The 13,832-nt window shown below is 36.5% G+C and overlaps 2 protein-coding genes across 2 annotated transcripts in view; one reads left to right on the forward strand and one right to left on the reverse strand.

Moving 5' to 3' along the window:
• Positions 1 to 859: 859 nt before the first annotated feature.
• LOC121467514 (uncharacterized protein K02A2.6-like) lies at positions 860 to 2,302 on the reverse strand. The gene is made up of 2 exons (XM_041708933.1): positions 2,097 to 2,302; positions 860 to 1,820 (listed from the first exon to the last, which is right to left on the reverse strand). Exons 1-2 carry the CDS (start codon positions 2,300 to 2,302, stop codon positions 860 to 862), a joined length of 1,167 nt encoding a protein of 388 aa, XP_041564867.1.
• Positions 2,303 to 11,704: 9,402 nt separating this feature from the next.
• LOC108149592 (troponin C, isoallergen Bla g 6.0201) overlaps positions 11,705 to 13,832 on the forward strand; it is a 77,094-nt gene continuing 74,966 nt past the window's right edge. The window contains exons 1-5 of the mRNA XM_041708923.1: positions 11,705 to 11,814; positions 11,931 to 11,958; positions 12,176 to 12,209; positions 12,269 to 12,667; positions 12,726 to 12,746. Coding sequence (XP_041564857.1) covers positions 11,956 to 11,958; positions 12,176 to 12,209; positions 12,269 to 12,667; positions 12,726 to 12,746 — 457 coding nt within the window. The 5' untranslated portion in view covers positions 11,705 to 11,814; positions 11,931 to 11,955. The remainder of the gene's footprint in view (positions 11,815 to 11,930; positions 11,959 to 12,175; positions 12,210 to 12,268; positions 12,668 to 12,725; positions 12,747 to 13,832) is intronic.

Genomic DNA, 13,832 nt, shown 5'->3' on the forward strand with positions numbered 1-13,832 from the left:
CCAGTTCTCCTTCCTTAATGTTTGCTGATGATCGTCTCCACTTTGGTTTTGCTGTAGTTGTTGTAGATAAGCAGTTGACCATTGCTTCCAAAGGCGTGCTTAAGTTTTGATACAGCTTGCCATCGTTGTTCCAATGTCTGTGAAGGTTCGCTGTCAGCTTAGGCGGTGAGTGGTTCTCCAATAAGAAAATGACCTGGAGTAATTGCTGTCAAATCATTTGGATCAGTTGACATGGGAACCAAAGGTCGAGAGTTTAAAATTGCTTCAACCTCGACTAAAACAGTTTCTAACTCCTCATAAGTTAGATTAGCTGTGATGACATTTTTTAACAGCAAATGCTTAGCTGATTTTACAGCAGCTCCCCACAATCCTCCAAAATGCGGTGCTCTTGGTGGAATAAACTTAAAATTGACTCCTTTATCAATACAGCTTTCCACAATGCATTGTTTTGCCTTTTCGGAAAATATTGCATCTTCCAGCTCTTGAAGCTTATTTCTTGCTCCAACAAAATTAGTCGAATTGTCGGAATGCAAAGTTTGACAATTTCCTCGTCGACTTATAAAACGACGAAGAGCTGCCAAAAATGCCTCTATAGTAAGATCACTTACTAATTCCAGATGGACTGCTTTAGTCGCAAAGCAGCAAAATATTGCAATATATGCAGTGTGTGGTTTCTTGCCACGAATTTTATAATGAATCTTAAATGGTCCACAAAAATCAATGCCAGAGTTTAAAAATGGTCGTGCTTGCGTTACTCTTAACGGTGGTAAATTTCCCATTATTTGCTCCAATAATTTTGGCTTGGCCCTCGTACACTTTACGCAGTTGAGAACAACACTTCGGGCGATTGTTTTTGCTCTTATAGCCCAATATCTCTGGCGTGAAATATGCCTGAAAAACGTCGTGTAGATTGGTTCTGCCTCGGCTGCTGGGTAGGCTCTGCTGCGCATTCAGGAGGACGAGAAACAGGAACAGGATCAGATTGCTGAACAACTGGCGGAGTTAGCGGTCGATCTTGTTGCTGTATTTCTTGATTGCAGGATGGCTTTGGCAATTCAGGAATCCACCAAAACTCTGGAGGTCTCTTGATTGAGTTGTTTGCTGACAACTTCGGTTTTAGCTGGTTGAAATGGCGCTTGATGTAACCATTTGACGTGCGAACAATGAACAGCATTTTTCCAACTGGACGGTCGATAATGCCTTCAATCCACTTTTCTCCCCTTGAATAGTTTCGAGCGTATACCATTTGATTAGAGATGTACTTGGTGATTGTCCGTTTATTCTCGACAGGCTGCTCGAAAAGTTGACTAAGCACGGTGCGGACTGGTCGACCGTGGATTAACTCGGCAGGAGTTTTACCTTGGGCGTTTGGAGTGAACCTGTAAGAAGAAAGATATTTTGTTACAGCTTCCCTAAGTGGTATACCGTCTTTGAGGTTCTTCTTGACTGCGAATTTAAATGTCTGTACAAATCGCTCTGCTAATCCGTTGGATGCTGGATGAAACGGTGCTGTGGTAATATGCCTTATACCGTGCAGTTTGCAGAATTCTTCGAAGGCGTCAGCTGTAAGCTGAGGACCGTTTTCGCTAACCATGGTTTTCGGGTATCCTTCGATGGCGAAAATCGAAGAAAGTGCAGCGATCGTGTTGGCGGTTGTTGTAGACGACATTTGGATGACAAATGGGAACTGTGAGTACGCGTCCACGCATATGAGCCACATAGCGTTAAAGATTGGACCGGCGAAGTCGATATGAATTCGCTCCCATGCTGTTGTTGCTGCTGGCCAACTTGGTGGTGCAGGATTGTTGCACTTGCAGATGCTACAAGACTGAGCAAGGCTTTTGATGTCATCGTCTATGGTAGGCCACCAAACATGTTGTCTTGCCAACTGCTTCATTCGAATAATGCCCCAATGGCCTTCATGTAAGAGTTTTAGGATACGGGCACGTAGACTGGCTGGAATCATAATACGATTTGCGTCTGTGTGTAGGCAAAGCAATTGTTTGTTAATTGTAAGAGCAAACTTCCGGTTAAAGTAAGGCAATAGAGCTTTGTTGCCTGGCTGGAGTTTTTCTGGCCATCCTATAGATACGTACTGCAGGACCTGTTTGAGAACTTTGTCTTTGTCCATGTGGTTGCGAATTTGCTCGGAATTTATCGGTGGTGATACTTCGACTACATTGTGGCAAGCTTCGTCTTCTTTGTCGAAGTCTGGATCTGTACCCACTGGGAGGCGTGAAAGAGCATCTGCATTACCATGAGCAGATGTGGATCGATACTGGATATCGAAGTTGTAGGCCATGAGAATAATAGCCCAACGTTGTAGCCTGTTTGACGTCATCAACGGGAGATGCTTGCCTGGATTAAAAATGGTTACAAGCGGCTTGTGGTCTGTGACTAGGATAAACTTTCTGCCATAAAGGTATTGATGAAAACGCTTTAATAATTAACTTTAATTGCGCTGATTCTTCGCCCTAAGTATTCTATTTCGTCCTTGAAAAAGAAGCATTTTTGCCGTTTGCATCTGATGCCGTTCTCTTGAAGAGTGCGGAGAACTCGGTCGATTCGGTTCAGATGTTCCTCGCTTGTAGGTGCTGAGATGATGATGTCATCTAAATAGTTGCCACAACCTTCTATTCCTTTTAGAAGTTGCTCGAGGTATCTTTGGAAAATAGCTGGTGCGCTTGCAATCCCGTAAGGAAGACGCTGATATTGAAAAAGGCCCAGTGGAGTGTTTACCACCATGATTTCCTTCGAAGCCTCATCTAATTCCATCTGGAGATAGGCATCCTTGAGGTCTATCTTGCTGAACTGCTTACCATGACGAATGATGTGAAATAGAGCTTCTTTTGTTAGTAACGGATACTGTTCGACGTCGATTTGTGCGTTGACTGCCTGTTTAAAATCGCCACAAATACGAATATCGCCACCTGGCTTAGGAGCGAGCACGATTGGGGATGCCCAATTGCTGAATTTTATTGGTTTCCAAATTCCGGCTTGAGTGAGTCTGTCTGCTTCGGCTTTAAATTTGTCCATTTGAGCGAACGGAATTTGGCGGCATTTATAAAACTTTGGCGTCGCTGAAGATTTTAAAAATACGCTGGCTTTGAAGTCTTTAATGACACCCATGGCTGGTTCAAACACTTCGCTGTACTTGTTGCAGAGGTCACTTACTTTGTCATTATGTACCTCAAAAATGTTTGATACTTGCATGATATCAAATCCGAAAACGTTAAATAAATCCATGCCGAAGAGATTAGTAGAACTTTCTATAATTGCCACGATTATGACCACTTGTTTCTCTTTCTCTCCGCACTTTGCGAAAGTGTGAAGCTCCCCTAGTATTGGTATTGGAGTATGTCCAAACGCATGTAAAACTCGGGAACACTTATGCAATTTCGGCTTCTGCAGCAAGGCGTATGTATTGGAGTTTATCACGGATGCTGTTGCTCCGGAATCCATTTGAAATGAGATAACTTGTTTTAATATTTCGAGGTCAATAACTTTTCTGTTTTGTTGACATTTTACTTGACCTGTGACACTGTAAACTGCTTCGATCACTTCGACTTCGTTTGCTTCGTTCTTATTGGACTTTACTTCCCGGTTATTTACTTGACCCGGCCATTTGACATTTGACTTGGCATACTTTGACATACAGACGACTGCTATATGACCTTTCCTACCGCTTTTGTGACATACGGCGGTTCTGAACTTACATTTTTCTCTGTGGTGAGTTTGACCACAACCAGAGCAAGATTTAAGATCACCTTTAAACGATCTGGCATCGTTTCCACTGCTTGCTGGCTTTTTGTGTATGTGTGGATCGCATTGATTGGATCCTGTTTGTATACGTTCTCTTTTAGCGTTGCAACGGTTTTTGTTGTTGTCTCATAGGTTTCTGCAACTATGAGAACATCTTCAAGAGTTGGCTGTGACTTTTGAAGAGCAGATGCCCGGACTGCATCATACGGAGTATGTACTATGATCTGATCTCGTATCATCTCATCTACATAATTTGTAGATTTGTTTGCGTTGCATACAAATTGGCATTCACGAGCGATCCCGCGCAAGTCGGCTACCCACTCTCTATGTGTTTGTGAATGCTTCATCTCTCGTTTGAAAAACTCGTAGCGAGCTGCTACAATATGGCGTTTTGTAGTGAAATGCTCCGTTAGCTTGTCTGTGAGCTGATTGTATGTATACGTGTTCAAATTGTTACTCCCGAAAAGATTTTTTAATAGTTCGAATATGTTAACACCACACCATGAAAGGAAATAAGCTTTTTGTTTTTGTTCTGCACTAACCGAATATGCGTTGAAGTGCTGCGATAATTGTTCCAGATATGACTCCCAATTTTGATTGTCTTTGTCGAATTTGTGGAATGGAGGACACATAGATAATTCACCCGCGTGGCTTGAATCACTAGCAACTGGAGAAGCGTTTTTTTCTAGGATTGCTTACATCCATGTTCGTTGTTGTTCAATAAGAGCTGCTGTAAATTCTTGCTGTTGAGCAAGCATTGTCTGGATTATGTTCTGATCTGCCGGCATCTTGATGAAAATCAACGACTACGCGACACTGTATTACACAAAAACGATGTGTTTTTGCGGCTGATAACACGGTTTACACAAGAATGTTGTACTCCTTTACGATTTTACACAAAAACGATAATTCTTGTGGCTGAGATTGTGCTTTTTATCCTCGTCGCCAATAATGTTGTGTTTGGTTAGGAGCGTTCTCGGTGAGTGCTTGGTACAGACTGACTTTATTCAGAGATCAGCGAGAGAATGAACAAAAGTAACGTGTGTGTGTATACATGTGGGTGCTTATAGAACGAAGGAATACAGATTAGTTTTGGATGTGCGATGTAACGAGAATACATTTTGCTTATACATAACACATATTGTCCTTATGCATTTTTTCAAAAATTAATTTTACGATTTGGTCGCCATATGGAAGTAATATTGGGTGCTTGGCATCAAATGACAATTCAGCTGCTTCCAATTTACCTCCAGCTCTGATGAGATCATCTTGGTCTAAAAATGGTGTGAGCGTGCTTACCCTGCTGCCTTTTTCAACTTCACGACAGTTCTTCAAGCTCCTATATTCCGTACCGAAATGCCTTTCCTGGATAATAGGTAGTATTACTTTTCCGGCTCGTTCCATCTCTTCTAACTGGATTGTTGCACCTTTGACTCGTGGCCTTTTTTTCACACGCATAACATTTGCTACTATCCCAAGCAGTTTAGAAATTGAGTTCCTATGGTTTATGCGATAAAATAACACATCATCTTTCACTATTACTATTGATGAATTTGGCGTCTATATGGTGCTGGCCACTTTGTAGATGGCCCATATAAAAATAGTGGGCCAAAAAACCAAAGGCTGTGACTGGCAAATTCGGAACCACATAATCCACTTGAAGCTACATCCGCGGCATTCTGTTGTGAGGGAATATGGTGCCATTCCTTTTAAAGAGACGTTTCTTGAATTGTCGTTATCCTAGAAGCCACAAATTTATCCTTTATTGTAGTGGGGCTATTTATCCATGATAGCACTATTTCCGAATCTGACCAGTAGTATGTAGGAATTGCTTGCATTCATAACTGTTCCTTTACATTGTATGTTAGTTGTGCACCTAGCACTGCTGCTTTCAATTCCAGTCGGGGAAGCGTAATTGTATTTATTGGAGCCAAAAGCGATTTTGCGCACAGCAATTGTACAGTCACCCTTCTGTCTTTGTGAACTGCTCGAATATAAACGGCTGCTGCATATGCATTTTCTGAAGCATCAACAATGGTGTGGATCTCCTTTGAAATCGTTTTTTTTTCTTCAAAGACATGACGTAAAATTTTAATGTCATTAAACGCCTCTAAACTGTCACGGAATTGGATCCATTGTCTTTGTAGATGATCAGGCAATTCCTCGTGGTAATCAAATTTCTCCTTTGTAAGACTCAGCATAAATATCTTTGCTTTAACGACGACTGGAGAGAATAATCCAAGAGGATCAAATATTTTGAATATTTCTGAGACAACGTCTCTTCTTGTTATTTTGGTTGTTGTAGCAATTTGTGTTTTGCCACAAAGTTTGTCTATCTTGGGATTCCAGAGGATTCCAAGAGTTTTGATGCTGCAATCTTCATATGTAGTATCTTCCAATTGCACATTAGGGATTATGTCATCTCTATTTAACCCCTGTAGAAGTTGGTTGCTGTTTGCGCACCATTTTCTCAATTTAAATCCTGAACTGACTAATATTTTGTCTAGCTCAGTTCGGATGAGTAAAGCTTCCTGGATTGTATCTGCTCCAGTAATGCAGTCATCCACATACAAATTATTTTTAAGAGCAGACGATCCCAGGTGATACTGCTTCAACTGCTTTGTTGCCAAGTATTCTAAACATCTTGTGGCTAAATAAGGTGCTGATTTAGTGCCATACGTGACCGTCTTCAGTCGATAAAATTTCAATTTCTCTGAAGGGTCGTTTCTCCATACAATCATCTGATATTGCTGGTCATTTGGGTTTATCCAAATCTGCCTATACATTTTCTCAATGTCAGCGGTAAACACATATTTGTGTAATCTAAACCGTAATAAAATATACATCAATGTATTTTGTACTGTTGGGCCTTTGTGCAATAAATCATTCAATGAATTGACGTCGGGGTCACCATATATACGAATTCAAATGAATTCAGAATGCTGAAATATATTTTTTGCGTGCCGCAAGTACAATACCAGTGGCAATAGTCGCCGCAATAAGTACAATACCAATTGGGCTGCGGAGAGGTAAATACGTCAAGAGATCTTTTCGTACTGATTTTATTGAGCATAACTTGGGGTTTATATACACGTTCTTGGATCAAAAGGGGTGTTAACATAGGTCTATTCTAGACTTCAATTTTCAGTTACATGGTTTATCCTAATCAAACAATAAAATTTAGATAACGATATCGCAGGTAAAATAGTCTCAAATATTCTGCATGCAGATGGTGTGAAAACGTGACCGATCGTGGGTTATCTTTTTTGACGGGTCAGAATTGACACACATGTGGACGCAGGCATACGTGGTCCTGTATTAATTTAGGTAGGCCGATATCACAAATGACCCTTGTCTATTTAACCCATAAATATCAATCCAGCTGCGAACAATTTTCTTCTTGGCGAAAATCGTACAGTTTGGTTGTTCGCATGAGAGCTTTATTTTATAGTCTCCGAATTAAAAAAAATATAAAAAACTGCAAAGTTAGATTTTTTTTATTTATTTTTCTAATTGTTTCTATGGGCGCTAAATGATTTAGTCGAATTTTATGCTACATGCAATAGGAAGACAACTTTTGGGAAAGTTTAATACAGACGGACAGTCGGACAGACGGACATGACTAGATCGACTCTTCTAGTGATGCTGATCAAGAATATATATACTTTATAGAGTCGGAGATGCCTCCTCCACTGCGTTGCCAACTTCTGACTGAAATTATAATACCCTCTGCAAGGGTTAAAAAATATAAATAAGTTATAAGTTATTATTGAGCCTTCTGCATTGGTCAAATTTAAATTAAAGAAATTGTACACTATATTCGAGATACGGAAAATCCAAAAAATTCATGTAATTCCAGCTCTTCTTTTGGATGCTTTATAAATATAAAGAATCAGTTATAAATGATCAAAATAATAAAAACAGTTTTAAGGTATCTTTTATAAATTATACAATTTTTTTAAGGATGAGAACAAATGTTAACATTTCGGATTTACGGTGAATAATTTTTAATAGCATGGAAGAGCAAGACAGCGCATATTTTTTTCGTCAGCTATTGAAATGTCCGTCCCTAAAAGGAATAAAAAAATTTTTTCACATAAACATTTTTTACATAGACAAGTTATCAAAAACTATGTGTTATAGAAATTTATAACTAACTACGAAAAATAGAAGGTCAATAAATCCAATACAATATCTAAAAGAGAATTACTCGCCCAAAAACATGTAGCATGTTGCAAATGTATATATATAGCGTACATCTTCGAATCAGCAACCTAAAATTTTAGTTGTTTTATTCGAGTCTATATAGTAAAGCAGATCACTTTCAAAAAGACAATGCACTAATTTTTCAAGAACTCAAGAACTAGAAGTGTATGAAAACTCCATAATTGCAAGGCTTTTGAGAGAAGTTCTTGACGTTTAGCTGCTATATCCACCGATAGCTGATGATTTTAAAGTGACCTGCTAACGAGGTCTGAGTTCGGTTCCCTATCCAGTGAGTGTTAGTGGTATAAAAGCTATCGAAAAACTTTGTGATACAGATACCTTAGAGAACAGAGAATGTCATTGCCAATTTGCGGAATTCAATTCCGCATCAAATGATCTAGTAAACTTTAATTACGGTGTTTGGAAAAAATATTGAAAATGAACAGAAACTCAAGCCGTGCTTTTTTTTTTGCACTAAATTAAGTCGTTCATTTCTACATGACAAAAATTAAAAACACTATAGTCAAGTTCTTCGAATATTAGATACCCATTATTCAGCCAACAAATTTCAAAGTAAATATACCCTCAAAAAACAGGGGCGGCAAAGAGGCAGGAGCTCGATTTTGCAAATTGTGGTGCCTACCGATAAATATGACTAGGCCACACACAGAGTATAACAACAAAGGCTTAACATGTCTTAGAGTGACGTGACAGGCGTGTTTAGAGTTTCGCGATTTGTGGGCTGTAGTAGGCTGCGTAGGATACGAGTATCTGCATTTCAAATCCCAAATCTCTAGCTTTTATATTTTCCGAGATCTCGATGTTCATTCAGACGGACAGAAGGACAGCGAAATAAGAGAAACTGCAATTGTTTTGTTTATTTCTTTTTTTAGTTTTCTAGTTGTTTTGAATGGATTTATATAACCGTAATTCCAAAATGGTAAACTATCACTAAATATTGAAAAACTGAACAAAAAAATTAAAAAACAGCAAATAATAATTTTTTTCATTTTTCCCGATTGTTCCTTTGGCAGTTTTGTGATCCGTATTCCGATCTGACTCATTTCGACGTATACTACCGGCAATAAGCAAAAAATTTTTTGCAAAGTTTCATGAAGATAGCTTTAAAAGTGAAAGATTAGCTTGCGTAGAAACGGACGGACGGACATACTGACTGACGGACAGACGGACATGTCTAGGTAGCCTCTCCTAGTGATGCTGTTCAAGAATATATATGCTTTATAGGGTCGGAAGTATTGCTCAACTGTGTTGCTAGCTTCTTGCACTTCGGCAAGCCTAAGCTTTTGCATTTATTACAAACAACTACATTGTGATTTCTATGCCTATAAAAACAAACTACGGCTGCTATATGATATTGTTCATCGATTTAAAACTAAGCTCGTAATACTGAAAAAGTAAACAATAACTACACCTAAAAATATGTTCAAATGAATTTAAAAAGAGTGAAGTTATATTTTTTAAAATTTTTTTTTAAATATTTTTTGTGCTGTTAGATAGAGATAGATATATAGATAGATATAGTTAGATATATATAAACCATTAATATATCTTAAACAACTAAAAAAAATAATTTTGAACTACAAAGTTATTTTTAAGTTTCAAAATCTGAAATCTGAAATTTATTTAGTGTGAGGTGCTATTGTGGAGGAGACATTTTCGACCCTTTAAAGTATATGTATTCTTGATCAGCGTCACTAGGAGAGTCGATCTGTCTGTCTGACCGTCTGTCAGTCCGTCCGTTTCTCTCAGTTTTTATCAGCATAAAACTCTCCTAAAAGTTTCCGAGCTGGATCGGACGACTATATCACATGGCTCCCATAGAAACAATCGAGAACAAAATAAACAATTAATTTTAACTTTTCTGTTTTTTTATTTTTCTTCATAGTTTTTCGAGATAAAGTAATTGTTTATTGTTTCTGAGTTATGGGTTGAGTTTGAATAAAATCAGACGTCTATATAATAAAGCTCCCATGGGAACATTGAAAATATAAAAAAAATGAAAAAAAGGTTAGCTTATCTAATTTGTAATTTCTTGTTTTAGTTTCTTTTGGATATAGTTATTGTTTAATAAGTTAGAATTAAGCTTTTAATTTTATTCAAATCGCAGAACGATATCATATAGGTGCCATAGGAAGGATCGAAAAGCTTAGCTAAAAATCATTATAGCTTCAATGTTATTAACAATCGGACGACTATATCATTAAGCTTCCATGGAAAAAATTTGAATATAAAAAAAAAATTTAACTAATTTTAAATTTTTCTTTTGGACAAATAAATGGTTTACAAATAATAAATTACGCTTTTAATTTTATTTAAGTCGGAAATCGATATCATATATAAAAATCATACTCATATAATTCAAAACTTACATGTTTTAAAAATGTTTCATCTTTGTTATAGCTGCAAGGGAATATAAGCTTCGGCTTGTCGAAGTTCGCTTTCTTACTTGTTGCTATTAACTTCCAAAATAATAGTTCCGGTTATTTTTTGTGAGAGTCGATAAAAATTGATCCAATAAACATATACATCTTAGTAACTGGCTTGTACTATGTCTCTGAGTAACATGAAAGGCTTTCGCCACTTGTTTTCGTTGGAGTGGTCGTGAACATTAAAAAACAAAAAAAAAAACGCTATAGTCGAGTTCCACGACTATTAGATACCCAAACCCTAACAAATTTCAAAATAAATGTTCCCTCAGAAAACAATCGGGTTATTGCTGGCGCCATCTGGGGAACTGCATTAACAACACTACAAGCAATAAGCGAGCAGCACCCACCCCCTTATCTTATGCAGAGGAGCGGCAGAGACGAATAGTTTTAAACCACAAACACATTGACAAGTTTCCCCTTTGAAATTACTCACTTAAATCCGCTGCTCTTAGATATGCAGTGACGTCATATCAAAATAATTGCAATAACTTTTTCAAAAATTTTATTTTTTTCCGATAGAAATGACCGAAACACACATACCAAGTCCAATCACTACGGCTTGACATGTCTCAGAGTGACAGTAAATTCTTTCACGATTTGGGGGCGCTAGAGTAGGCGTGGCTCCGTTTTGAAATAAAATTGCGCTGCCTAGGAACTACTAACTAATGCATGCCAAATATCAAATCGCAAGCTTTTATAGTTTACGAGATCTCGACGTTCATACAGACGGACAGACAGACGGACGGACAGACGGACCTAGCTAGATCGACCCGGCTATTGATCCTTATCAAAAATATATATACTCTATATGGTCGGAAACGCACGCTTCTGCCTGTAACATACTTTTCAACGAATACAATATACTTACATAGGTATTTACTCGACGAGTAACGGGTACAAAAGGATTTGTAAGGTGTCAAGAATTTATTTTTTATACTGTCCGTATGGTCAGTATGACAGAAAATGGCAGCTATAGGATATAGTCATCCAGTTTTGATCAACCGATAGGTTCTAAATATCTGACATCAAATAGGACAAAACCAAAGATTTATACTCAAACAGAAAAAATTGAAATTTAACAATTTGAACAATAAAACATACGGTTTCGAAAGTTTCAAACAGGCAATGCCATATCAATTTTTCTAGTTATGGACAATCTTTTATTTTTATATTGTTGACTAGTTAAACTATTGACATGTTAATGTAAAGACCACCTTCATTCACCCTGCGTTTATTGCTCTGTTTTTCTCATCATCGATTGGGGCGGAAATTTAGTCGTTTTTATGCAGTTGTAGCCGCTTACATTTTTATTGTTAGTGTTCGGTAAACTCTTGACATTTTCGATTGCCGATGAACCACACATACAACACAAATTTAATTTTTTAGACGCTTGGTGGTAATTAAACGTTATACATCTTATTTAAATTGCTATAGAAAATCGAATATAATGTATATTAATGTTTGTTACATTTTTTTCATGATTTTTCATATATGTCCCAACGGTATAAAAAGTTGAACTTAAATAAAACTTCTCAAAATGGTAAGTAACGATAATTTAGACTTGTTATTCAAAATCTCTTATGCTTTTCACTTTAGAGTTGCATAATTCAATGAAAAAAAAAACTTGTGTGTTGGATTTAACCAAAGTCAAATACTTTTAAAATGGCCTATCACGTTTTTAACAAAAAAATAAAGTTTAAAATTATTGGCTTTGCGGATTCATGAACATAATACAATTTTAAAATTCATATTTGCAGGGTGATGGAGAATATGACAAGGAACAATTGAGAAGTAGGTAAAAATTCGGCATTCATTACATTCTTATTAACTTTCACTGAAAAACTTTTTAGTTCTTCGGAATGCTTTTAAAGCCTTTGACCACGATGGATCAGGATCGATCGATCATGCAGATGTTTCTAGCATTCTTGAAATTTTAGGTCAAAAATTAGAGCCGCCAGCGGTTAAAGCACTCATTAAAGAAGTAGATAAGGGTGCAACAGGTAAATTGGATTTTAGCCAATTCTGCAAACTGGCCGCTCGCTTTATTGAAGTTGAGGAAGATGTAGGAGCATTGCAAAATGAGTTAAAAGAAGCTTTTCGTGTATACGACAAAGAAGGAAAAGGATATCTAACCGTTGCAACACTGAGAGGCATTCTTCACGAATTAGATGATAAATTGTCTAACCAAGACTTAGACATGATAATAGAAGAAATTGATGCGGATGGCTCGGGTACAGTTGACTTTGACGGTAAATAGTAAAATAGTTAAAGAATTAGAACCAAAATAATTTTTGTTTTTTTTTACAGAATTTATGCAAGTCATGACAGGTAATATACATTAATATTAACAAATGACAATGAAAAACTGAGCAGTAAATTTTTTTAAAATAGCTTTATTAAATCAAATCTACTACATTTAATTTAAAAACCACAATTTAATTTAACATTTTTTCGAAAGTGTCTTTTTTTTAATATTTATAAAACTCAAAATGTATTTTTTAGTATTAAACACAATGAGGCTATGTTGGATTTCCTATTTTTATGCGTTTGAAGGGAGTATTATAAAATATATAAGAAGTATGTAAAGAATACATTTCCGACCCTATTTATCATATATGTTCCGGATCAGCATAACTAGACGAGTTGATATTGCCATGTCCGTCTGTTTCCTTACCGTTTGCGTGTTCAGGTTTAAAGAAAGAGACTTGCAGCTTTCACAATCGTATTGTTTTTATGAATAAGCAAGTTTGAAAGATCCGAAAATAACAAAACTAGAATCAAAGCTAACTAATAAGCCGAAGTTTTATACCCACCCATGCTGTCTTGGGATGGATTCAATATTATATCAAACCATTTTATCAGGCAAAAAAGAAATATATACGCATACAATTCTACGAAAGCAACCAAATTTAAAATTTACACAATAATTCCTCTGTAGATATATAGAGATACAGATATAGGATATTCAATTTTTTTTTTATTTAACGCTTATCAAAAATATATATACTTTATAGGCACTGAAATTATAATACCCTCTGCAAGGTTATAATAAAACATATTCTACAAAATGTTTATGTATATGCTTACAAACAATACCGACGCAAGCATTGCCGACAAGGCAAGCCGACGCCCTTGCAGCTATTGCAAGACTTAAATACTTTTGAAAACATTAAAATTATGATTTACTTGCGTATATTTTGAAAAACACTGAAGCTATGATGATTTGCAGCTCAATTATTAGATAGTTATTTTATATATTTTTATTATTTCTATGGGATCTATATGATATTGTCGTCCGATTTTGATGAAATTTAAACAGTAATTCTTAAATATTTAACCATTACTATATGTCGAAGAACTAAAAAAAAAAATAAAAAAACAGCAAACATATAATTTTTTTTGTATTTATTTTCC

The sequence above is a fragment of the Drosophila elegans genome, unplaced genomic scaffold, assembly GCF_018152505.1.
Source record: "Drosophila elegans isolate 14027-0461.03 unplaced genomic scaffold, ASM1815250v1 contig_433, whole genome shotgun sequence".
In the NCBI taxonomy this organism is placed as follows: Eukaryota; Metazoa; Arthropoda; class Insecta; order Diptera; family Drosophilidae; genus Drosophila; species Drosophila elegans.